Consider the following 27,412-nt stretch of genomic DNA (forward strand, 5'->3'; position numbering starts at 1 on the left):
ATTCATTTAGTTCACAGTACTTTTTTGGAACAGCTGCCTTAGTTCAAAAGAGGCCTCAAAAATTCAGCAGCAACTGTGGTTTTTAAGAAAATGATAAAATGAAGTAAATTTCAATGTTACGATACGAGTTCACAGGTATCGATCCCAGTGCAAGCCAGGGTTAGGTTTGTATTGTGTTCCTGCTGAAAGCTTTCAACTGCAAATTAACAAAGTCTGCCAACCACACTGACATTAATAAGGCTTGGATTAATAACTCAATGAGATATTCCATAGTGCTTCAAATGAATGTTAAGTACCAATACTTTCAGTTGCATGTTTAGTACTCAACATTATGCATATGCATACTCATTCATTTTCCATTAGAGGAAAGAATAAATGCTTGCCATGAGTGGCATTTGCTATTTAAACAAGCATTGGATTTATCTAATATCTTTAGCAATGTTTACGTTTTGTTAAGGACACGCTCTAAAGCCCAAAAACAGACAAACAACCTGCAGTTTGTTATTACAGGGGTGTGGGAGGGGGGTAAAATGAATTATTAAGCACAACACAACAAACACTAGCTGCTCCACAGGACTCCCTGAAACTGCTTTAAGGGCAATATATTCAAAGGAAATACAGTTTTTAGAAAAATAATCCACAGACTTTCTTGTCAGGGTCACCTTTCCTCGAACATCTCTGCCAATCAGTAGCTAAATGTGGCCGATCTCTTTGCCAAGAAGAGCATCAATCTCTCTCTTCAAAGTAAACAGTGTCTAACACAGCCAGAGACGTGTGCATTTATTGTCACCCAGACACAGAACATTGCTGAATTTTGCCAATGGCTCAGGGCTTCCATCACATCATGTTACAAGAGCCATTCATCTGAAGAGCCATTTGTTTACCTCATTGAAAATAACCACATTTGAAATTCATACAGCATAACATATCGCACGCTCATTATGCAAAGCCCTCCTTCCTAAGCATGCGACTCCAGGCAGCTCGACTTGTGAAAAGTGCTAGATCAAAAACACTCACAGGTTACATTAAAAGTTTGTTTGGGCAGTAAACCCAACATGGAGTCTCTATTTCAGTACTGCAAACAGTGAAAGGAGCACACCGCGGCAGCCAATATTAACTATTGTGCAGAATCTCAAGGATAGAGTACAGAGTTTTGGATGCTGATGTGACGTGTGAAAGCATGCAGATAAGAGGCGTGCTTAAGCAGGACTAATGGCACATATTAGGTGGGTGATGGCGACTGGGACTAGTCCTTTCTCGCATGCTCAACCGTCTGTATTTGTTTGGGTGTGTAATTCAGCAGAACGTTAGCGAGGTCCACGACCAGAGGTCACGCGACAGCGGTCGTCTCAAGACGGAACAGGGTGATTGAACAGAGGCCAGTAGGCAGAGAAGAAGCGGCGGGGGGGGTCTGTCAGGGTGACAGCACAACGACAAGCGGGAAAGTCACAGGGGTGTAAATTTATGTGGCGTCCTGGTGTTTGATGAGACACTTTGTTACACGATCTGCAACGTATCATTTTGTGTCAAAGTGCTCCCCCTCCTCAAGAACTCAGAGGTTTCCCGGTCTGAATGAGGTCAGAGCGACACCCCTCCCCCCACAGAGAAAACACTAGTTGATGTCTCAAACAACACTCAAACGAGGGCGACTAATGGCCCCCCTCAAATTTGCAGGTCTTCTCCAGCAATGGCCTTCCCGCTTCACCTCATCTTCATCCCCAAACCTAGGTCTCTAAAGCCTATATGAGAAAGAGCTCAACTGCAGCCCTAAAAGTAGACGAGGGAAAACCAGACATCCTGGGAACAGTCTGAATTGTCTTAGGAGTTAGGTGTAAAATTCCAAATTCCGCGAGTGACTTTCTAATGAACGACAACGAGGTGCAACAAAAAAAGATTAAAATCTGAAGGAAGCCTTCGTCCAGTGACACCTTCGTTATTGCTTTCCAAACACAAACATTGTTGCTGATGGTGTAGCTGTAAACCCAGGCTGCCCTGGCTGTCTATGGAGCTACATTGCTTGTATCCTCATTCTTGGGAGTGATTTGACCTGCATCCTTTTCCTCTATCCACTTCCTGTTGAACTGTGCTCTTTCAGAACCCTCTGTCTCTAGGAACTCATCACATACTACAACTTCCTGTACGGCACCTTATCAAGAGGGCCAGATGTGCATCAAATATTTTCTTTGTAGTACGTTAGTTACAACTAGCTCCTTTCGGAAACCTCTCCCTCCGCTATGCAGCTCACCCACAATCGGTCCGTTGCGGGGAAGCTCCGCCGTTTGCAAACACTTCTTACCTTTTGTGAAGATTCTATCCAAAAATACCTATACCGGTCTCTCATCTGTTAACTTCTCAAGCGTGGAAGAAAATCGAAGCAGCATGTTGAAATAAAGAGTTTAAATCGCTCATTTTGTCAGGCGGTCCCATGGTTTTTAGACATTCCGGATTTGCGGCCGAATAGGAAACATTACCTCCCCTGGTCACGTGGTATAGACACAACGAATAATAGTGGGGAAAATAATGCACTGTCTGACAAAATTAGCGATTTAAACTCTTTATTTTAACACTCTGCTCTATTTTTCCACGCTTGAGAAGTAAACAGATGAGAGAAAGGTATAGGACCTTTACTTTTTGGATAGAATGTTCACAAAAGGTAAGAAGTGTTCGCAAACAGACCGATTGTGGATGACAAGAGTGAGGAACCTCATCTCGGAGCTGCAGCGGAGGGAGAGGTTAAGAAAGGAGCTAAGTTACAACACAAGACAACAAGCACACAACGCGTCGAGATGCTTTGTGAGCTTGTAGATCAGCAATTATGGACCGAATGTTTGCCTCTTGTGACGCGTGAATCAAAACAGCACCCCGGTTTCGACAATGGAACAAGGGGGGAGTGCTTGTTTTCGGTGGAGATGACGGAGGCACGCAGGTGTTATATTATAAACACAATCTGATCTAGCAATCATGACATAGGCTATTTATTATAATCACTAATTCACTATGAAGTGTCTTTAATTATAATTAAAGTAAAAATAGTCAAATAACAAACAAGGACAAATTGTTCTGCCCACAACCTTATCAAACCAAAATGCCTAAACTACTGTAAATGTAGGCCTATTATAACTATGATAATGGTTCTTAATTAGTCCCAATTATTAAGTATAATACTTGACCTTATAAATATAGAATGTTTATGAATATATATGTTATGAAACATCGCATGTTCGAGCGTTGCGGCGGTCGCATGAGCCGACTCAGCGCCGTTACCGACTTATGTGCCGTTATGGACACTGACAGAATAGTAAATATTCAGCCCCCCGAATTTCGTCACCTCCGCGCGGTCCAGGGGAACACAACGGAGCGCTCCCTACCTCCGGTTCAGCCAATCACAAGCTTCCACTGGCGATACCGGGGTGCTGTTTTGATACACGCTCTTGTGACATGTCCAGGATAGTGAAGCTAGGGTCCGCACAGTCACCGATTGATGCTTCCAAACGTATAGTTTACTTATGCGGTAGCATTTCTAGCAGACCATGCTCTTCTTCAGACCTTCACAAACATTGTGTACTGTAGACAGACATTTTTATATGCGGTGTGACATCCCACACCTGTGACCCATCGGCCATTAGTCAGTGCCATTTGACACAATAGTACACAAATGCATGTCTCTTGTGTATTATCTGTAATACATTACATTAATAAAAAATTAAATAATCAATTGAATGTTTTTTTTTATTGCGACCGTCGCATTTACTACCAAAACCTCCACAGGCTGTCTGTCTGTCAGTGAGTGAGTCAGTGAGTCACACTTTTGCCCTGCTCATATCTCCACAACCGTTGCCCCCATCCATGCCACATTTTGCACACACACTCCTTACCTGCCAAACTACAACCTCCAAGGACCCCCGGAGCTCCAGGGACCCCCAGGTCCCTGGGGGACCCCCAGGTGTAAAAAAATGTCCCTCCGTGAGTGACACATCACACGTCACACTTTTCCCCTGCTCATATCTCCACAACCGTTGCCCCCATCCATGCCACATTTTGCACACACACTCCTTACCTGCCAAACTACAACCTCCAAGGACCCCCGGAGCTACAGGGACCCCCAGCTCCCTGGGGGACCCCCAGATGTAAAAAAAAACCCAAATGTGCAAAAATGACCAAATGACCACCCCAACGGGGCTGCTCACGGGGAATTCCCGGGGACCACCGACTCCTGGTGCTCCAGAACGGATGCAAAAGTGGTGGTGCCCCCAGTGGAGGACCCCCTACACTGCAGCTCACATAAAATGCCGTAACTCCGGCTAGGAGCGACCGGGAGAGCCGGGGCCGGTACCTATTCGTCCGCCTCGGCGCCGCGCAGACCCCACCCCTCATTTCTCACATGGCCCTCTTCTAGCGCCACCATCAGGCTGATTCTTGCAAAGCCACCTACGGTCGCTTATCTCCCGATTAGGGAGTCTTACTGGTATATATATAATGTATTGTGGATACTACACAGAGACATGTATTGTGGACTATTGTCAGTGTCATTTGACAATGACACTGATTAGGGACTGATGGCCGATGGGTCGCAAGTGTGGGATGTCACACTGCAAATGAAAACTAAGGCATGATCAAACAAGAACTGACCTGGTGTGACGCCGCAGGGCTTCACATTAACATTTTGAGGCACTTGTTCTTTGGACAAGTACATTTGCCATTCACTTGTCCAGGCACAAAAGTCACTTGTCTGGATAAAATTGAGCCATTTCACATTCTTTTTCTGTTTTTTTTATTTGAGAAATAAATAAGACCCCCCTTGGCCCCCTCCACCCTGGCACCCTCCACTCCAGCAGTCCATAGTCTACATACAGCACAAAGCTGCCAGGAGCATCACGGAAAAAGTGAAACCAAGACCAAATTGGACAAGTACATTTTTAATGAACTTGTCCATAAAGATTTATTAGTTGTCCCGGACAACAGGACAAGCCTTAATGCCATGCCCTCATTCGGTCCACTATAATTCAGCCAAAAAAATTAAGAACATCTTAAACTATACTTTCATGCGTGGTGGGATGATATTCCAAAGTGCTAAACGTTTACTTCACACCACAAAACCACTCTGTCTGAGCATAATAAATAAGTTAAGCAACAAGCATGGTATCTTGAGTCACAATGATTTGGTCATTACAGACGCATACATATACATGTGTTATCCTTTAATCTCAACTGATCATCATTCCTTCCTTGTTAACTATCTGTGCCCCCCACTGGGCAGTAGATAAAGTGTGATTTGGTCATTACAGATGCATTTCATTGCCATGCACTGCCCTGCATTGGCTATCCCTTAATCTCAACTGATCATCATTCCTCCTAGTTAACTATCTGTGCCCCCCATTGGGCAGTGGATTAAAACCTATTGCAGAGTACACTTAAATCTATGTAGATGATGCCCAGACACTAACTACGGCTGGCTATCCAGAGACGCCTGGGCTTCAGATTAGACATGGGGCTGCAGTCGCTGCGGGGAGGCCTGCATCTCAAACAGCAACTCCTGTGGACCACTGTTAGTTTTGACAGCACATTTTTATTTAGTTAGATTTAGTCAATCTTTTGAATAAAATTTCATTTATTCTTAGTCATATTTTAGTCATTTGAAAAGTTTTAGTTTTAGTCTAGCTTATTCGACTAAATAGTCGACTAAATCTACAGTTGATTGTGTCAACAAAAATGTAATTTGGCAGGCCTTGATGGCGTCATAATAGCAGATTTTACACTTGGTTGCATGCTGAAAATAGCCGATCTACAAGCTCTCAAAGCATCGACACGTTCTGTGCTGCTATTTTCAGAGCGCAACCAAACATAAAATGATTTGTCTTTTAGTTCTATTGGATTTCTTCTCCACTAGTCCCTCCCTATAATGTATTCATAGCTTAGTTTTTATTTCGTTTTGGTTTAGTTTTTATCGGTGAAAAAAAGTTGTAGTTTTACTCTGCGAAATGTACACGGCTGTAGACAAAGATAGCGAGATCTGGAGATCAAGGGAAACTGAACCTGCAAAAATTAGTACATTTATCATGGGATGGCCGTTATCCAGCCAGCTGCCTGTGAAAATGAGGGAGTGACCGAAATAATAATAACTTTTGAGGACCTTGAACACAGCTGGTTAGTATAAGAAAAGCTGAAAGTAGTTCTGAAACACTCTCCCTCTATGACTGGAAAAATAAGTTACTTCCTCCTCCACAGACACACACCGTTCATCTGCGATTCTGGGTTCAGCATCAAGGTTAGCTTCTTTAGAAACTGTAACATGGCGGCTTTCATACGCTGCCAAGTCCCTGCTTTGCTCTTGCAGGCTCAATAGTCTTGGGTTTCAGCTTGTATTAGAACAAGCACAGCTTGTATCAGAACTGTTCAATAGTGAGTGAACTATTACACTTTCTGTTCTCCAAGGTACAGTAATGTTATCATTTATACAGTACTTGGCTTTGACATCCCGCTCTTCAGGGCAACATTTGATCTTTAATGACTTTACCTCTGATATTAGTTCAGCAGTAGCAAACCCACATTCTAGTCTATAGTGTGGATCTGTAAAGACGATGTTAGGTTATATCAGTGAACTCAACTGATTTTGTCTTGGATACTTTTCCTCTTCTCCAGAGCCTAGCCCAGGGTTTCTCAAAGTGTGTGCCGTGATGCATTCGGGCACATGATGATTTTCCGATGGCCTTAAAGTCCGAGAGACTTAGAATCGGAAAGGCTTTGAGAGCGGAGACACTGAGGCTGAGGACGGAGGATGCCGACGCTCGCAGCAAGTGTGTGTGTGTGTGTATGTGTGTGTGTGTGTGTGTGTGTGTGTGTATGTGTGTGTGTGTGTGTGTGTGTGTGTGTGTGTGTGTGTGTGTGTGTGTGTGTGTGTGTGTGTCGCTCGCTCTCTCAAAAAGCAAAAAGAGAGAGGGAGAGTGCACGCGACGACACGAGAGGGGTTGCATCTGTCCAAAAGTAAAACATGTCTCTCACAGTGCACTGTCTCTACCTTCTTCATTAAGATGTTAAACTTGGTCACACATAGGTTTGAGTGATTATTTTGTTTGATAGCATTGTGATACATAAAGACCTGGATGTTACCTCTTACTTGTGTGATCCAGGTTGGATCTGTCAATTTGAAGAAATCAAATAATCCAGCGTTTACTTTGAGGTGAGGACAATAAGAAAGCACAGGCCTACGTTTTCATTCACAACTGCTTGGCTGAAGATCCATTCTATAGCCTATTATATGTCATTTTATAAACTAAGGGAGCTGCTCTCGGCTATCTGTTCGGACCAGCGCTGACTGAGTGAGAGAGCTTAATTGAAATTACCTACTTTGCGCAGTGAACTGGAATTATATCATTAATTATTTGGCAGCAGGTGTGTAGAGATTCTAATCTATAAACATCTCAAATGGCTTTTATACTCTTAATGTTTTGTTTTTGTTGTTGTTTTTAATGAGATTTGGCCTTATATATTGATATGTCTAAGATTTGGCTATTTGCTGGCTTTTAGGCTTAAATTAATTAATTATTTTGATCATGCCAACCTCTGCGCATGTGGTGGGGAGACCGGACCTCCCTCTCTCTCTCTCTCTCTGGGACATCGGATTCGGATCTCCGTGCCGTCCGATTTTCAGGCCGTCGGAATATCGAGATTTAGCCGATGCATTCATCCTTGATGCGTGCAGATTTTTCAATTTACACCGAATCTCTCCGCCAAAAATAGCAGATCTACATCTAAATCGGCTATTTTGGGCGAATGCCCCCCTCCCCCCTTCCCCAATATGACGTAAATGTAAGGTAGCAATGAAATTCAGGGGAACCGTGGATGAAAATTATATTTACAGGGGTGCTAAGAGCCAAAACAGTTTGACAACCCCTGGACTAGCCCAACACTGGCCAAGAGACACAAAAACCTGGTTTTGATAAGAGAGGTAAATTATAGAGTAAAGACCCACAATTCTGAACATGTCACTTATCACGGTTGACAGACAGCGGCACCGGCACCGTGTCACCTGTGTGCAGGCTGTTTATTTGAGACAATGTTTAACACTCAACACTCTGACATTTGGATGTATACACCCTGCTGGTGGGTTAAGGAGGGTTAAGATGCAGATGAAATACTATCAGGAGCTTGTCTTTGAAAAGTAAATCAGTGTTTCTGGGCTGCCCCCGAGGTCTTGTACCGCCACGTGCGGGATGCCCCATATCCTGTCAGGGTCACCACCACTGTTTGACAAGTTATATCTCAGGCATACTAGACGCCCCACCACACACACACACACACACACTCTTGAAGGAAACTTCTGCAGCCTACCCTTTGACCTTGTAGGACAAATGACAAACGGGTGTGTGGCGTTTGAATTTAGGGGACTGTGGAGTGGCCATTGTAAGCAGCAGTCAGACGGATAAAGACAATCCTAAAAGGTAGTTGGTTTTCATGCAGTGACAGGGGGAGAGAATACAGTGATTTAGAATTCGCTCTGCCCCCAAACAAAGCTCAGTGTTGTGTTTAGTCTGGCCTTTTGAACTATCAAGTCAAACAGTGATAATACGCCGTGCTCTAACCAGCTGGACCACCATAACATGAGCCACACCAGCCACTGATAAGGTGTAGTTATGGTCTTGTAGGTGATATCTAAGGCACCAGCGCTTGTGACCTTTCCTGATCCTCTACATTCAACTCTAGACTCTGTGGCGGTTCTCTGGCTCAACCTCAGTGACACAGCGAGGTTTTGCTGCTGATTAAATATTGGGGTGAGGTTGTGGTGGATTAAACAGGGGGTCCCAGGCCTGGGGTGTTTTGGCTACTGGGGAGATTACCTCCTATGTGACGCCGACTCTACCCTCGACCCTCTCGCTCTATCGGAAAATGACCACTTCTACAAGTCTCATTTCCATAAGCAGGGTTCTTAAGACTTCCTACACATACAATTCCTTACTTTTTCAGAATAAAATTTCTAATATTCTCTGTAGATTTGTCACAACATATCTGACATCCGAGTACAAATAACTGTGTTTATGTAACAAAATAATGCTTTTAAAATCCAACCATTTATTTATGTTTCATTATGACTATGTAGGCTAATGCCAATATGTCGCCAAAAAAATGATAGAAGATTGTAGGTAGGCGCTGTAGCTCATACAATTCAATTAACCACTTAACCACCACCTCAAGCCGTATGGTGGTGTCACGTCACAGTGCGACACATAGCGAGCTTGTTGATCAGCTTTTATTTTTTCATCTCAGTTCAACCCTACAGTAACATAAGTGATGTTCATGTAAAACTCACCAGTGAACTAGAAAAGAGAAAAGTCCACTGACTTTGCTTCATTTGCTAAAATGTGTAATTTATTCACTGTGTCCATGCACATGACAATAAATGCAAGCATTAAAGTTATGGTTTCCTTATGCAGAAAAGATGGTCAACCTTTACTGCTTAACAACTCATAAATGTTCAGTCAAGCTTTTGTCACAATGTTATTAGTGATGTATGTTATTCAATTCAGAGATATTGCCGCAGTTTCTTTAAACTAATTTGGTGGTGGATTTGGTAAAGTTATTATAATAGTCCAGAAACAAACATATACTTTTTTCTTATTTACATAATACATAGTTATTCAGATAGGGAAATTAATTAAATCAAATTCCATACTTTTATAGGAACCCTGCACGAGAAAGAACAACCAATTTAGAACTAACGATGGAGCTTCAAAGAAGCCGACAATAAAATGACATTAAAGGCTACTTGTGTGTCTTGGCTTGTGGTACCCAAAGAAAGAAAGAATGCGATGCAATGCGAGAGTGCAGACTGGCCAAGACCAACTCAGGACTCCTGAATCACTGGCCTTCACACCCCGCCCCCTGTCTGACATCAAGAGAGAAACTAATAATAGAGGAATAAAATTAGCTTTGTGTAATAAAAGAATCTGTCTTGGCTTCCGTTTTTTTATTAAATGGAGCAGTCATGTTTCCTGTAACACCAGTAGACTTCAGTAGAATGTGTGACGGTTGGCAGAGCAAAGCTAGCATGTGCGTATGTGCGAGTCCACCACACTGACGTCAGCCTGACAGGAGGTGATCAGAGTAGTGAGTCACTGCACACCCAAACAAACACATGCAAAAATACACCCTTAAGCTCACTACAACCTGGGCTCATTGTTTCCTTCCATGTATGTGTGAGTTTGTATAGTGGAAGCCAGTGGGAAATATCAGTGGAGGCCGTCTTCTAATAGGATGTAGAGCCCGACCGATACCATTTTTTCCGACCGATACCGATATCCGATGTTGGAGAGTGCTAGAGCACCGATACCGATACGATACCGATGTTTTGTAAAAAAAAAAAATTATTCATTTAAGATCATTTAATTGACAGCTCGCCCCTCGGATAAATGGTCAGATTATTGCTTTTTTTGTGCTTTTCATGTCAAACTTTAAGTTTGGTCGCAGTTATCAATTTCTATTGCTTGTTGGATAATAATACTCTTTTAATTTGGGGGTTCTGCTGTGTTTTGTCTCGTTTATGAATTAATATGTGTCTTTTATCCAAACGTAAATGCATTGCCAAGCAATTAAACAACACAAGTTCTATAGTCTATAGTCAGACATCTATATTTCTCTGTGGATTTTCACATAGGCCTACACACCTTCCTCCACCACAACATGAAAAATCAGAGTTAGACAGTGCATGTGGTGAGTGAACGACACACGAGAGGCAGCAGCTCCAGTAGTGTTGGCTTGCATCTTGGACTATTATACTGCACTCTGCTGGATAATTCTGGTATTGCCCACACATAGGCCTATATAACTCAGGGTTTCATGCTCTATCCGCAGACACGTTACAGACAATTAACTCAGTTACTGCCAATTAAATATGCCTTCTTTGGGTTCTCCCTGCCATAAATCTCCATAGACTTCCATGTAATTTATAGTGCACAGATCATGCACGCCCATGCACAGAGCATGCACCATGTTTGTGCAGGCTGTTCACAGCTTTCAAACAAAAAAATCAGATTGGAAATCCGTTCAGGCATTCTTGAGAAAATAGCCATTATGTTTTACGTTTCATGTTATGTAAGCAAAGATGGCTGCCCTGTATGAAAGATGGGGTTGTATGGGGGGTGGAACATGCACAATCGCGATTGAAATCATGTTTACTAGATTTAATGGGGTAAAAAAAAAAAAAAAAAAAAAAAAATCAAAAAAAAAATATATATCGGTATCGGTGGAATAATTCACCGATACCGATACCGATACCGATACCTCCAAAACGACCGATATATCGAATTGACCGATATATCGGTCGGGCTCTAATAGGATGTGACTGACTCAGAGATATGGAAGTGATTCATTGTGCCAGATCTTTTACACCAAAAAGACAGATCTCAATTATGAACTGATGCATGCCGACCATTACCAATTCATACAATTCCAAGCCTTAGGAAATGTACAGATTAGTCGGAGATAAAACAATACTCCACAAAGCGAATCTTGACAACACCAAAGTACATGAACATTTAAGCTAGATCAAACTTTAGGACAAAAATTTAAACAAAATGCCTAACATCTAACTCTTGAAATGTTATTGCCAAAGTCTTGATATATATTTACTATATCATTTATCTGTTGTGTGTTTTTGCTTTTGGAGATTATGTTTATTTATGCCATAGGCCCATGTGTCCGCTGGGCCATTCTGCAATTTTTTCACAACACCCTTTTTGCTACTAATGCAAAACTCTGTCCGATCTACGCCACATTTGGGTCCCAAACGGAGGGGCTTGTAATGTAAACAACACAAAGCTTACACCCATATGGGCACAAATGCTAAAAATGTCACTGTTTGTTTGCAGAAAAAGGGTTTCAAGAAAATTATGAACGGGAACTTGTGAGTCATGTAACAATGACGGCCAAACAGGGTTTTGATATTCAATACCGTCTGCCTTGAGTGAGAGGGGCCTATTTCTTACGAAATATGCCATACATCAGGAACGCAACATGCAATCAACCCAAAAATCTAATTGCACGTTGAGAGGCCTCCATAGAGCGCACCTTTCTGCCTTCAGCCTGACGGAGATATGTGCTCCAAGTAGTGCACTTTTGGGGCAAAGGCCTTTTTCCAAAGCACATCCCAGGACCATGAACTCATGCTACAGTACACTACATATAGACTATTTACATAGACATATATTTTGTTTGGTTGGCCCCAGTGGGAATTAAGCCATATCATTTTAAGCACCAAGCTGTACCCATTCATTGTACTCCTGGAGTATACAGTTATTGTACTACCAGCTCCATCATCCATTCCCAAACAGTTTAGGGCTAGAGCTGATTGCTTTGTTTTTACACACAATGAGATTACATAAAGCCGGCCATAGAGCTCACCTGGATCTGCCCTGGCATATTGAGGACATCAAAGAGGACATTCATACTGTAGCTAAAGGCCATGTTGGCATGACTGGGGTTTAACAGACTGGCATGGTTTTCTCCTGCCCACAGTACAAGGTTAATTAAAACCCCCTTTGAAGAATACTCACTAATCACAACCCACACTGGACTGACGATGGACGGACTGCAGAATTATAGTGATATGTCATTGATAACTTAACCACTTTCAACCGGGCATGACTATTTCTGACATTATAGGCAAAAGGGTTTTAATTTTCCAAAATATGCATTTCTTATTTACTCCCCAACGAGTCACTGCGACACGGTGGGGAGAAGATAACATTTTGTAGATTTGTAGATTGGAGTTTTGCTATTCATTGTATGATGAAGCATATTATATGGTTTAAGGCAGTGGTTCCCAAACTTTTCAGGTCGAGACCCGAAAGAGACAGATCTGCAAGCACACAACGCGGCGAGCTTGTAGATCAGATTAACTCCTTAATTATATTTTCTTTTTATATTCATGGAATTTATTAGATTTGTTTGTTTTTAGTTTTTAAATGCATCAAAAATTGGTCTGTGACCCACAAATGGGTCCCGACCAACTGTTTGGGAACCAGTCGTTTAAGGGGTCCACAAGTCGATCTTTTCTGGACGTAACGGAACAAAGGATAATACACCATGCATGACATACTGCGGATCTGATCATGCAATGAATAAACCTGATGAAGGAGAAATGGCTCCAGGGCCACTCCAAGGTTCCCGTTCACAGTCCAGGCCGTCTGCTCGCAGCATGCCAATCTGTCACGTTGCTGTTCATATCCTGCTCCTCAGAGGATGCCCTGTTTCCAACCTTAGCGCGTTTCCTAATTTATCCCAACCTGGGCCCCGTTGTCCCACAATCATATACAGACTCTGACGGCTGCCAATGATGACTGCATGTATGTCAGTGGGACATCTTTAATCTAATTGGCGTCGTCTTCAACGGTGACTCAGACTCAGCAGTGCTTTGCATTGCGTTCAACCTCCAGTTAAAGGAGAAATCCGGACTATAGCATTTTTTTCTTGCCGTAATCTGATGTTGTTCCATCCATTAACCAGTTGTAGCGCTCAGTAGCTCTGCATGGGCATGGAGGTGGGGTCTCGCGGCCGTTCGCCTTTTTACCGCAGCCCATTAGGGACAAAACTCTGTGGAGACGTCTCCGCCATTATGAAAGAGGGATTTGCTAAAAATGTCAAGATTTCAAGCGATACAAATAAGTGATTTAGCGTAACGTCTCACCGCTCGTGGTCAGAGCTGCGGTGGACTCGAGATGAAAACATTAAAAATAAAATAAAAACTATTCCACTTGTTCTGGGATATCATAACATCAGATTAAGGTAATACAACTGCTAGTCCGGAATTCTCCTTTAAAATCAAATAAATAAAACCACCGACAAAAATCTCTGACACTCGTCATGCCTGATGGGCAATAGAGAGGCTGGCCACTATGTACAGCCAATATACTATATAGACATTTTATCAACATCATGACATAAGACTAGATATCATCTGGGATTAATCATCGGCAAAAAAGATGTATTTAAAAAAGTACATTATAATATTGCAATATTGATTTTGTCCATATCGCCATACAACCCTGGCACAGGTTAAGGTCGGCACAGGTGGAGTCAGTCATGCGTGGGTGTCTCTTCATGGGGCAGCGAACAGGTCTTGGTAAGTAAATGAGTGTAGCAGAGGCACCGAAGGCAGATCACATTGCACTCCATGAGAATGAATGCTCCCCCAGGTCATAAATCAGAGATGGGGGGCAGGGAGGGCAGCATTTCGCGCTTCTCTGCAGCTCAGCAGGCCTGTTTACATTGGCGTAAGTGGCACTGCAACTAAACATCCAGTCATATATACACGTGCGCACATATCAGTGGTGGTAGAGTACTCAAGATGTGTTACTTAAGTAAAAGTATTAATACTGCAATGTAATTCTGGAATTCAAAATTTCCCTAAAAAAGTACAAAAGTATTGGTATCAAAATGTACTTAAAGGGGAAGACCACCCATTTTTAATATTGAACTATGTCATTAATATACGTTATAGTGGAAATAGAAAAAAGTTCCCCCCCTTCTGTGTTGCCTAGAACTGGAGGATTGATTTTGGGGTTTGTATTGTAAAGTACAACTTGATGACATCACACCGTTGTACTTTACAATACAAACCTCAAAATCAATCTTCCAATTCTAGGCAACACAGAAGGGGGGAAGCTTTTTTCCATTTACACACAACTCCTCTAAATTATATTAATGACATAGTTCAATATTGAAAATGGGTAGTCCTCCCCTTTAAAGTAAAAGTCAAAAGTAGCGCACGCAACGCACGCACGCACGCACGCACGCACGCACGCACACACACACACCTCTTTACCCCTGGCAGAGCAATGGCTGTGTGTAACAAATGCATATGCACAATGGACCAAGGACCAATTATGAACATTTGAAAAGCCATCATAGCTTCATGGTGGACCTACGCACGTACATACAAGCACATGTGCCCCCTATTTTGCTTTTCTCATATAATTGGTCTACATCATGATGAGAGCAATAAATGGCTATAATGGTGCTGTTAATGTTTTTATTACCAATGTGTTTCCCTCACAACACCTTTAGCTCTTCGGGTTCAGGCCAGGCCAAAGTGTAATCCTCCTCGGAACAAAGGAGGGCTCATGAACTCAACTGTTTTATTGTGCTTCACTAAAGCAATAAATTATTGCTCAACAAATTCCTTGCAGGTAAAGTAAATATCATAAAGTGGGAATAAATATCAACAACGGGGTTCTGTTCTGGATCAATCTTGAGAGGCCAACTTTCCCAGGAAAATAAGAGCCAGACTATAAATCTGAAATACCATTTCCTAGATGGCTCCACCGAAATGAAAAGCCCTCACACACAGAATACCAACTACGGTGTCCGGCCAAGAATTCACCACATTCGTCAATTTCATTGAGACAGATACAAATAACTTTGAGCCCTGTTAATTGCCCTTAAAGTTGTTAAGCCTTGTGAAAATAAACACGGGAGACACAGCGCAGGCTGGGCTAGGGAAGCCGTGTTCATAAGTCAAACAGCGAGAGGCTAAAAGCCAAACCACAACAATGTAAAGACACAATAAGTTAATGCTCCCGCTTAGTGTTTAGTAATGCAATCCATGCGAGAAATTAATCCAGGAGGCACACATTTTTGAGTGTGTAAATCAGTGGTTTTCAACCAGTGGTCCGGGGGACCACGGGTGGTCCTTGAGGTGGTTCCAGGTGGTCCCCAGCTAAATGATGGAGAGTTGGTAACCAAATGGACCCTTATAGATCTTTAACTCTTGAGTGTAAAATTAAACCAAATTACTTAATTTACAAGAAATCTACACAATTAGAATGTAGAAGAATTGTAATTTTGATCAACGTTTGCCTGTTATCTCTCCTATGGTACCAACATCAATAGGCTACTACAAAATATTCTAAATGTTGGGCCTGAGAGGCTAAATCTCATCAAATGGTTGTCCAAGGCTCAGATGACAAATAAATAACGGGACATTGAAAAGGGTTGACAGCCACTGGTGTACGTAAACAAACTAGTGGCAACTTCTGCTGTGTGTAAGTGTGATTATGAGAGTTCCTGCAGGCCAAAGGGCTAGGTAAGTTTCTCCGTCCGTATAAACATCCACAGGCCAACGCTGTTCCACAGAAGAACGTGTGTGGCCACCTGGCTCAGGACGGGAAAGTCCCGAAAGCGCGAAGCCCGAAAGCGCGAAGTGGGGAAATGTCTCCTACCGCACCGTTAGCGCGAAGTGGGGAAATGTCTCCTACTGCACCGATATTGTATGGTAGTACAGCTCCTTGTGAACGTTGATAATATGCAGTGCTCGATATTGTATGGTAGTACAATGTCTCTCTTTTCATTCACATGCTCCACTGTGCACGCACTGAGCATGCAGCTCCTTGTGAACGTTGATAATATGCAGTGCTGTCTGCACTCAGCTTGTCTCGCAAAATAGCTGATCTGCAAGCTCACAACACGTCGCATCCACGAGACAACGTGAGCTTGTAGATCATTTCTCTGCCTTCAGCCCTTCACAATAAGGGTCCAGGAAGATATATTGTGTGGTAGTACAATAGTTTCGACAGGGGGCACCCTTTTTCATTTAGTCAAATATATTGTGTGGTTGTGTAGTTTCTTAGGGCTTAAAATGTCCTCACGCCTCCCCTCCCCCCGCAAAGTGAAGCCGATAGCCGAAGGGTGCTAATAGTCGGCTAATAGCCTGCATTTGCATGCATACGTATGCAAACGTCCCATGCATTTTGCATTTCGCGCTAACGGTGCGGTAGGAGACATTTCCCCACTTCGCGCTTTCGGGCTTCGCGCAAAAGGTACGCACCCCTCAGGACCTGCAGTAGTGACTATGAGCCGATTTGTACAGTCAGCAATAACAAGCAACGTCTACTCTAAACATGGAGCCACAGTGACGGACGAGAACACACTTCCAATGACATCACTCAAGGAGAACAGTATTTATCCTAGAAGTCAAATAAATGGACTGTACTGTATATTAATGTGCATGCTTATGCATGATTGTGCATGGCTATTATGTGACATAATTTTCCACAGATACAAATTCTCAGCTCCTAAATTCAGGGCCCCCAACCCACATGATCTTTAGGGGGGCCCCAGATCAAAATAAAGTGTCAATTTAAGGACAAAAAAAAGGAAAATGAAAAATACATTTGCATTCAACAGTAATCAACAAAAACTACAATAGAAATTGGTGAAACCAGTACAGGCCAAATTGTCAAATAATATGAGGGAAAATCTTTGACCGTAGATTTTTACAATATTTATCTGTGGAACCGAGTCAAACTAAATTGTATGCCTCAAATATTCTATATTTTAACCCACTTAAAATATGATTATTTTTTGGGGGTAACGGCCTGAAAAGGTTGAGAACCACTGCTCTAAATAACCTGCCTCAAACCACGTCTTTGAAAGGGTGTCCATCCATACTCCATCCATACCACCCAGCTCACTAGAGCTAGAAGATGATGTGAGTTTTTTATTCTCTCCCTCTGGCCAGACACCATCCTCTATTAATCCACTGGAGCCTGAGATCCCCCCCCACCCACCCTTTTCAGCCGGAGACTATCTGCTCAGGACAGGAAATCATGACTCCTGAAAGGGAATCCCAGACTAATCCCAGCCAGGGAAAAAAACACCAAACCAAGAAAAACTATTTTCAGGTGTAGGGTAAGTACCTACTTTGGCTCTCGTTTACAAACATCTACAAACAAACCTGTATCCCGTTTCCAAATACTTTATCAATAACAGGTTCCTGACGATGACTACTATAATTGAGGTGTTGCATATTTTTCTTAATGTTTTAAGAGACATTTTAGTCCATCTCCAGATATGAAGAGGTCACCATCTCCTTTGTTGATGTTTGCAGCACAGTACTGTATTATTACTTGTTTGTTGTGTGTGACGGATATATTTCTTTTCCCATTAATGCAAGTTTCTTAACGCATTTCTGTCCCCGTCAAGTTTATTGTACTTGATCCGAGTCATTACATTTTTGGTATGTGCAGTTCCAACTAAGTCTGATCCAATCTTTATATTTTTCTACACATTGCCACTGCACAGTGCACACCAAGTACAAAGTTAATAAAACAAATCCAATTTAGGTAAGATATGCTTGACAGACACCTCTGAAAATAACCGCAATGCAGAAATTACAAGTAATTGGTGGACTGCTTTCCTTTTCGATTACTACATTGTCAAAAATATGCCATTTTATGTATGTAAATATGGCTTTCTCATTCTCAGATGCTACCTGAATGTAAAGAAGAAAGAAGAAATTGCTGTCTTGTGTTAGTTTAGTGTTAGTTTTGATGCAAGTTTGCAGCTTCTTTTCTGATGAAATGGTGTCCTTGTTTTGCATATGGAGAACAAGGATGTCAGCATTTTGAACTGAAACATTTGATTATAGATGACCACTATGGTTGGAAAAAGATAGAAAATAGATAGAAGATAGGTCTGAGTTAGGTCTGAGTTATATATATATATATATATATATATATATATATATATATATATATATATATTAAAAAAAGTGTTTGTCAGGAGGAAACCTTGTATGTCTAAAACCATTATGTTTTATTATTATTTTAATGATATAAAATAGTGAAAATAGGCGATCGACAAGCACACATCACAAGGCGTTGTGTGCTTGTAAATTGGCTATTTTACATTCTGGCCGATTGTGTGTGATACATTTTGTGAAACTTGGAGATACAAGGTTTCTACAGTGACGAAATATAGTCAACAACTAAAGGACACATTAAGTAGAACCCCAGCTGAACAAAGGTATTCATGTCCATTGCTTCATGCATGCGTTACTCCATGATGTTGCGCTGGGCGGCGGAGCAGCAGCAGACAAAATACGTAATCCTGCAAGAGCCAAAGGCCCCGGGCCGGGGCCTTCCAGGACGGGAGACGCAGTGGGGTCCAGTCAGTGAAACCCTTATCCACAGCCTCCCGATCCTCCACTATCAGGTTAGCCTCAGTGGGGTTTCAGCTGATAACGCAGTCTTACTGATAACAGTAGGTCCAGACTTCTGGACCACTCTGGACCGTGCTAATGCTGCCAGCGGCTACCTCGTTACGCTGCCGGCTACTGGTCTATCAGCGGACCGTCAGCAGGCCTGTGGCACCCACCCTACCACCACCCAGTGGTGTAAAGTAACCAAGTACATTTACTTAAGTACAATTCTGAGGTATTTGTACTTTACCTAGGGCATTTCCAATTCCAAGAGTTTTGACTTCTACTCCACTACCTCTCAGAGGCAAATATTATACTTTTACTCCACTACAATTATTTTAAAACTTTAGTTACTAGTTACTTTGTAGATGCTGAATATTATTACAAAACATACATACATCAGCCCTTTATACGTTTCGGCCATTTGAAAATAGCCGATCTACAAGCTCACAATGCGTCGCACCAGATCGGCTTTTTTCATATGATTTTTATACATTTGAAATCTTTATATTTTTGATGCCAATACCTTTGTACTTTTACTCAAGTAAATGTTGAATTCCGGACTTGTAACAGAGTGTTTCTACACTGCGGTATTGATACTTTTACTTAAAAGTAAAACATTTGAGTACTTTTTCCATCACTGCCATGACCCCACCTCCATCAACATCACCGTCTCACGGTCATAGAGCTCAGACTGTCGTCTACGGGAGCCCGGAGTCTTCCTTGTTGGCATGTTGAAAGGGAGGAACGGTCACATTTCTGTACGCCATTAAGCTACACACAGGATGCAGTGTCTTCTGAGACTGCCTCATAGACACCCTTATTATGACCACAATCAAAAGATAAGAGTCTAAGAGTTTACAAGAAAGAACAGCGGCATCGTCGGGCTGCTCTAGATTTACTGTCCAAATTGTGTTTTCTATCTTGGGGGCACAACGAACGGAAATGGCTTTCCAAAGCGTTTATCTTGGGATACATACAGTAGAAAGCTGTTAATATTTTATAAGAGCGTCCTAAAGAGGATAATGTATTCTCAGAACAGGTTCCTACAACTTTATTAAAGGCTGTATACCACTGACAAAAACACAAATAGCATACGATTACGCAATAATGATGCAGTGATTAAGAGTCCAGTTCATAGAACTACAAAGTTAAACTCATCAGAATCGCCCCAGGCGATGTTTCTCTTACTGTATGTACTTTGACTCTAAGTCACAAACAGAGTTGGTCATGTTACTTGAAATTAGTAACTAGTTGTAGTTACTGCTCTCAAAAAGTAACTTAGATAATAAAAAGTAACCTGTTGCTGCGGTGCAATTATGAACAACTCTCAATCCTACTGCATCTCTTGTAGCTCACTATGATGAAAACTAGTAGGAAGCATGTCTTCAACAACAACATCCAGTTGTTATTGTTGATGTCCAGTCTACTCAGGCCTGGCTTAGACTGGAGCAGACGGCTCAACACGAAGGCTCGTTCCTAAACGGGAATGCGGCGTGCCTCCATGTACAGTACTACCACCAACATGTACTGCATGCTCCCAATCAGGAACGCACCTCGCTCGCATGTTATATTCGGCACAGGCTAGCATACAACCCATTAATGATGTCAGGCGTTTGGAACCAGAGATATTTGTAGAATACCGGGACTACCTTTACATTTCTGATCGGAATGCAGGAATTGGGGAGCCGGTCACCCCATCACCCCAGATCTTAAAGGGATAGTTCACCCCCCAAATTCTTCTTCTTTTTTTTCTTCTATCAATTACTCACCCCATGGAGACTTGAATTCATGGGTATTTTTAGTTTTTTGTTGCATTCCTAAGCCAATCATTTGATGAGACTCTTTGTGTCTCCATAGGGAACAAAGCAGGCTCTTTGTGTCACCAATAGGAGAACCACTGCTGGTCATCAAATTATTGGCTTAGGAATGTGACAAAAAGATAAAAAATAAAATAAAATAATTGTTTTAAAAAAACATTGTTTGACACCGCCACACCCGAGTTTCCCGAGTTGGGGCCGAATTTACTTTTTTTTCCTTCCTACTATCTACTAGGCATGATCGCGATCGTGAAATTGCATGTTTGACCCTCAGACCAACCCCATCTTTCAAACGTGGCAGCCATGTTTGTTTACATTTGAAGAAAACATGATGGCTGCTATCTCATGAATGTCTGAGCGGATTTCCAAGCGGTGCATGATCCATGCACTATGGATTACATGGCAGTAAATGGAGAATTTGGCCTGAATTCAGCCTGAAAGTCGCCATTTTTAAAAAGCAGCAAATGAGTTAAAATCAATAAATCTGCTAAGACAACCACATACGACGGCAGACGGCTGATTTGAATTGAAGACAATGCATTAGAATGCGCTATTGTAGCCGGCATGAGATAATCACAGCTTTGTACAAGCTTTCAAATAATAAACACAGCCTCACCTGGTTCCTCCAAAGAGGATGATGCGATCTCCCACCATGCAACAGCACTGTCGTCGCCGTGGACACGGAGTCTTCCCCTTGGGCTCAACCTTCTTCCAGGAGAAGGCCTCTGTGGTGACAACACACAAAGCAGAGGACGTTGACCACTTCTGGCCTGGCGTCTAGGGCTGTCACAATTATTACATAATCGTCTAATCGCGATTATTTGACATAATCGTTTCCATGTTGAAAAATGTTCATATATATTTTTTTTAAAAGTCAAAAATAGTGGAAATAGCAGATGTTATGGAAATAACAACGCGTCGCATCGCGACGTGTTGTGAGCTTGTAGATCGGCTATTTCCACTATCAATGTTATTTTTTAACTAGTATAAAGTTGTCAAATATGTCAGTAATTTCTTTGTATATTTAGGTTATATGTGTCATATCTGCCATGAGCAACTTCAAAGCCTAAAAGCCAAACAGAAATGTAATTGTCAATGACAAAAACACAATTAAATTGTTAATCGCAATTATTTGAGTGAAAATTAATCATCATGATCATAATCGTGACAGCCCTACTGGCGTCCCAATTTTTGGTCATCTCATTATAAGTCAACATTTACATTTTTTTGAAAGATTTTTCAAAAATTGCTAAAATTGGTAATGCATGGGTAATGCATTCAGACATGCAGACAAATACGGACATGTGAACCAGACAAATAATGTCTCGAGAGAAACAAGGAAAGGAAAAAAAGAGGACAAAAACTAGAGCGCCAACACTCTCTCAGGGCCATACGTATCCCACCCCCCGCGCACACACACACACACACACACACACACACACACACACACACACACACACACACACACACACACACACACACACACACACACACACACACACACACACACACACACACACACACACACACACACAGCACCCTAAACAAGGTTCCATTCTTTGAACCAGTAGATTGGACTTAAATGGCTCTTGCCAGCAAATAGCTTTAGAGAAAGACGTACAGCTCTGCAAGTTTTGATTACGCTCGGCTACGTTGCTGAAGCTACAGAAATCATCATTAACATTACATAAACCCATTATATCCACTCTATTCATCCACAACAGAGGCCAAGGGACTGAGGAATGATAAAGGGACTGCTGAAGGTAATAAAATTAAGTTATTTATTTTGCAGTACTGTCATCTCTATATTTGGGCAAAGTTCAGCCCAAGCCAACCTCCATTAAATGTTGTTGGTGGTGTATTAAAAATTCTAAAAATGTATAAATTATTTACACACATCAGGGAGTTACTTACTTGGCATACTGGCAGCATGCACCAGTAATTTGGTGCTGATCGGTCAATTTGTTTTGTCGAGATTTGGTCTACACACACACACGGCTCAGCCCACTACAGTGTCAAGTTGTACAAATTAAAACAAAAAAACCTTCTCTGGTGGAAAGCAGTGTGAGTGATGCCGTCTTAGACACTCTCTCCATCATTCCATATAAGGATGAAGGCTCCAATGCTCATATCAGCAATGGCATCACTACATCTCTATAGCAACAAGCCATTCCATCATTGCTGGGGTACCAACATTACAACACAGGTAGTACTGACCCCTAGTGGACCACTTTAAACATAGCACCAATTAATTGCCAAAAGGGTGGACATCATTTAAGCCAGAAGAGTGTTTCATCTCAGCTGGATGGAAAAGCTTTGAAATTACCCGTTAATTCCTCCATCAATCACATTTTGATAAGAGGAAGAGAAGACAGAGATCAGGCAGGCTTAGCCAATGTGATCTGCTGCAAAATACCTGGATAGGTCTGATTTTGGGGCAGTATGTCTGTAGGGAAACGTTACCACAGTGCACAAGCCATTGTGTTAACCAAGTTTAACTTCATTGCATTAAATGCAGGAAGAGAGGGAGTGAAAATAAGGTACAGTTCAATTTTACATGCTGCCAGCTGGTCGAGTGGAATTCCTGCAGTGGGGTGTTAAGCACTCCATTGCAAATTACAAAAATAACAGAAATAGTTGCGACCGTAGGTCGCATTTACTACCAAAACCTCCACAGGCTGTCTGTGAGTGAGTGAGTGAGTGAGTCAGTGAGTGAGTCCGTCACACTTTTGCCCTGCTCATATCTCCACAACCGTTGCCCCCATCCATGCCAAATTTTGCACACACACTCCTTGACTGCCAAACTACAACCTCCAAGGACCCCCGGAGCCCCAGGGACCCCCAGGTCCCTGGGGGACCCCCAGATGTAAAAAATGACCAAATGTGCTCACACGTCACACTTTTTCCCTGCTTATATCTCCGCACCCGTTGACCCGATCCATGCCAGATTTTACACACACACTCCTTGCCTGCCAAACTACAACCTCCAAGGACCCCCGGAGCCCCAGGGACCCCCAGGTCCCTGGGGGACCCCCAGATGTAAAAAATGACCAAATGTGCAAAAATGACCAAATGACCACCCCAACGGGGCTGCTCACGGGGAATTCCCAGGGACCACCGACTCCTGGTGCTCCAGAACGGATGCAAAAGTGGTGGCGCCCCCAGTGGAGGACCCCCTGCCACTGCAGCGCACATAAAATGCCGTAACTCGGGCTAGGAGCGTCCGGGAGAGCCGGGGCCGGTACCTATTCGTCCGCCAAGGCAACGCGGAGACCCCACCCCTCATTTCTCACATGGCCCTATTCTAGCGCCACCTTCAGGCCGATTTTTAAAACACATTTTTGGACACTGCTCCTACAGTTTTTGCCCTAAAATCACGAATATCACTACACAGCATGTCTACACTCATGTCATCAACATGGATCAGGAAGATTTGGGAAAAACACATTTTTGCCCTATTTGTGGAGATAAGCCACCTACGGTCGCTTATCTCCCGATTAGGGAGTCTTACTGGTACTATGGCTGTAGAAGAGTGCTGTGAGCATTTACGACTTATATGGTGGCCACACGTGATTTGCTTGGACACTAAGCCCTATTTATTTTGCGGCACAACAAATAATATAAAACAAAAATATCCAGATCTGATATTTTCACTAAATTCTTGGATTTCTTTGTTTGTTTAATGAAAATGTGTGGGACTGTTTGTTATCGTTTTTGAAAGTTCCTGCCTACATTATAATGGCATGCCCAAAATAGGGACACCAGATTGTAAGTGGTTAAGCTATGACTAACCCACAATCAGTTTAGACCTAGGCTAGACCACAATGTCTCTTAAAAAGAAAAAACAAAACAACTGGTGATTCAAGCAGCAACCTGATGCAGCTGATTCTAACAGATGGAAGACGAGAGAGAGAGTCTATGCAGAGCTGTTATCTTGAGAATGACAATAGATGCAGAAAGGAGTTTTTTCTTCTCCAAAAACAAAGGAAGAGGAGAAATTGGTCAGGAAATAAGACAGCTTTGTTTTCCCTCCAAAAAAGTAAACACAGTCGGCCAGAAAATTTGAAATAGATGCACAGAAAAGAATAATTAAAACGGCATAGACATGATGTTGCCAGGCTCTTTGCAGCAACACTGACATGGCTCATGAGTAAATGCTGATTCACCTGGATTGAATTTCCACAAGTCATTGAAGTGCCGGTCCAGACGAGCATTGTAGCCACCGAAAATGTACAGCTCTCCATTGTAGGAAACTGGAAGGAATAAAGGAAAAAAAAGTAAAAATATCAAAATCTATCAGAGAGATCAGTGACATTTACAAACACAGTATGCACTAGAAACCCCACTGAATAGAATTTCAATGTGTTTTGTTGAGCATGAACGAAGTAGAAAATAGACTCTGTGGTATCTTAGAATGGCTAATGTGGAACCAATGAGGCCAGCCCTGGCTATTTATAATTTAGATACGTTCCCATGCCCTCCAAGGCACGTGCTGGCTGTGAAGGCCGTTGGCACTCAAAATATACACAAACAATACACATGAATGTAAGTCACACCAGGGATTATAGCGTTTTGTGTGCATAACTGCATTGTTTTGAACCTAATTCCCATTGTTCTGATGTAAGCAGATCATAATAGTGTGGCAAAAAATACCGTATGCAGTGTACATAGAGCTTGCAGCCACAAAATGGGAAACGTCCTTGCGATATCGTCAAATGACGCGTTTCACATTCAAAATCTCCAAAGTGTCACTTTAAAGTTAGAAGGCTTTCAAAAGGAAAATGCTGATTGCTTTGATCTTTCTAGACGTGTTATCACATTAACATCTATATAAAGAGACCCAAATGCAACTATTCAGATCCAAGTGCCGGATCAAAACAAGACAATGAGGCACCAGCAGCAACAAAGTATCGAAACCGTGGATTATATTCCGACTTCATAAAACCATACTTTTCAGGTCGAGACCCAAAAAATAGATTAGATGGTACCCAGTCCCAAACTAGTGAAAATAAATATATAAATATCTACAAGCACAGCTTCCACTACTTATTAATTATTATAATGTTTTTACATTTGTTAGTTTGTTTGTTTTAAAATGTATAAAGTCACACATCTTTTTCAATACAAAATCTGTTGAAATATTTATATATGTTTTTTTAATGTAGGAAAAGAAAATGGGATTTTTACTCTAGTCGTGACCCTAAAAAATTGGTCCTTGACCCACAAATCCTGTTTGGGAGACTTTAGCTCATAACTTGTTGCCTTGCTCAGAAAATAAATCCTTATATTTTTTCCACTAAAGACGGAGTGCCTTGGAACTCTTTTCTTTGTCAGTCTGCAGTCCACACCATTGGGAGCTATAAGCAGTACTTATTTGTAAACCCCTTGTTTGTTAAGTGAATCAGGGTGTGTTTGTTTGTGCGTGTGTATCTTACAGGCTGAGTGACTCCTGCGTCCCTCAGGTAGAGGCTGGACTGAGTTGGTGCCCATCCAGCTGTTGGTCTCCGTGTCAAACACTCTGATCTTGTTGCAGTAGATCTCGTTGTTGGAGTGGAAGGGTCCAAACCGGTCCGCTCGGCCCCCGAACACGAACATCTTCGTCCCGATGATGGTGGCCGAGTGAAAGTCTCTCCAGCGTGCAGGAGTGCCCTGCGGACAGACGATTTTTTTTTTATTCTCCATAACTGATATTAGGTCCTATAAAGCCCTATTGACAAGGCTAATTGTTTTTAAGCCACCTCACCGAAAATGTGTTTGGCTTTCAGCAAGCAACGACGACGTACAACAAAAGGGTAAAAGTATAAATAAGGCTTATGCATTTTAAAACAAAACGTACGGTGTCTCAGAATCTATTAGTTTCTCTTTTCTGTTTGAAAGAATTAATGAATTTTATTTGTATAGCGCTTTTCCAATCATAGTTCCAGAGTGCTTTAGAGACATTGAAAACCAGAGCAAACATTAGCAAAAATATAATAAAATAAAAACAAGAGGAAAATTAAAACATTTTAATTTTGTTTGGTTCAGTTTAGCTCTTTTGGTGAACAATTTGGGTAAGATTATAACTGAACTATACCCTGGAACGGTTACATCCAGTAACCATCTTTTCACATTTAGTTTGTGGAATGTGGTGGACTTTGGCCCAAAAAGGCCATACCAAATCAAAGGTTAACACTGCCACCTAGTGTTGGTATTACTGAAATGCAAAGAGACACACTGACTGAATGCAAAAACCTGCCATGGCATTGGCAAATTTAGTTAGCCAAAAAAATACACTGCATAGGCCTTAGTAGAGATTTTACAAATCTGGAGAAGACAAACATTGCCACAGGCGCGCACAAGCAAAGCAAAGATGAAAGGCGAATATAACAACCAATGAAAATTGTGATCGGCTTTCACTGAATGAACAACATGCCAGACAAAGACAAGCCTGCAATCCTTTTGCCTTTAAGCATGCCTTTTATCCCTGACAAAGCCCTTTTTCACGTGTCTCAATTTCCACCATGTGTTAGCATTGTCCTCCTGGATATAAGTTACAAAAGCATGTTTTATAACCATTTTAACCCTGGCGTCCCTGTCCCTTTTGGGCATTTCATTGTATGCAAATCTTGAGCTTAAAAAAGGG

The 27,412-nt window shown here is 42.0% G+C and overlaps 1 protein-coding gene across 3 annotated transcripts in view; it reads right to left on the reverse strand.

The window, feature by feature from the left end:
- LOC308296966 (kelch domain-containing protein 3-like) overlaps positions 1–27,412 on the reverse strand; it is a 58,554-nt gene that overhangs the window by 11,508 nt on the left and 19,634 nt on the right. For all 3 annotated transcript variants that reach the window (XM_080740334.1, XM_080740332.1, XM_080740333.1), the window contains exons 6-8: positions 26,226–26,439; positions 24,957–25,043; positions 21,407–21,515 (exon numbers count right to left, since the gene is read on the reverse strand). In XM_080740334.1, coding sequence (XP_080596460.1) covers positions 21,407–21,515; positions 24,957–25,043; positions 26,226–26,439 — 410 coding nt within the window. The remainder of the gene's footprint in view (positions 1–21,406; positions 21,516–24,956; positions 25,044–26,225; positions 26,440–27,412) is intronic.

The sequence above is a fragment of the Nannobrachium achirus genome (genome assembly GCF_963921795.1).
Source record: "Nannobrachium achirus genome assembly, chromosome: 13".
NCBI classification, from domain to species: Eukaryota; Metazoa; Chordata; class Actinopteri; order Myctophiformes; family Myctophidae; genus Nannobrachium; species Nannobrachium achirus.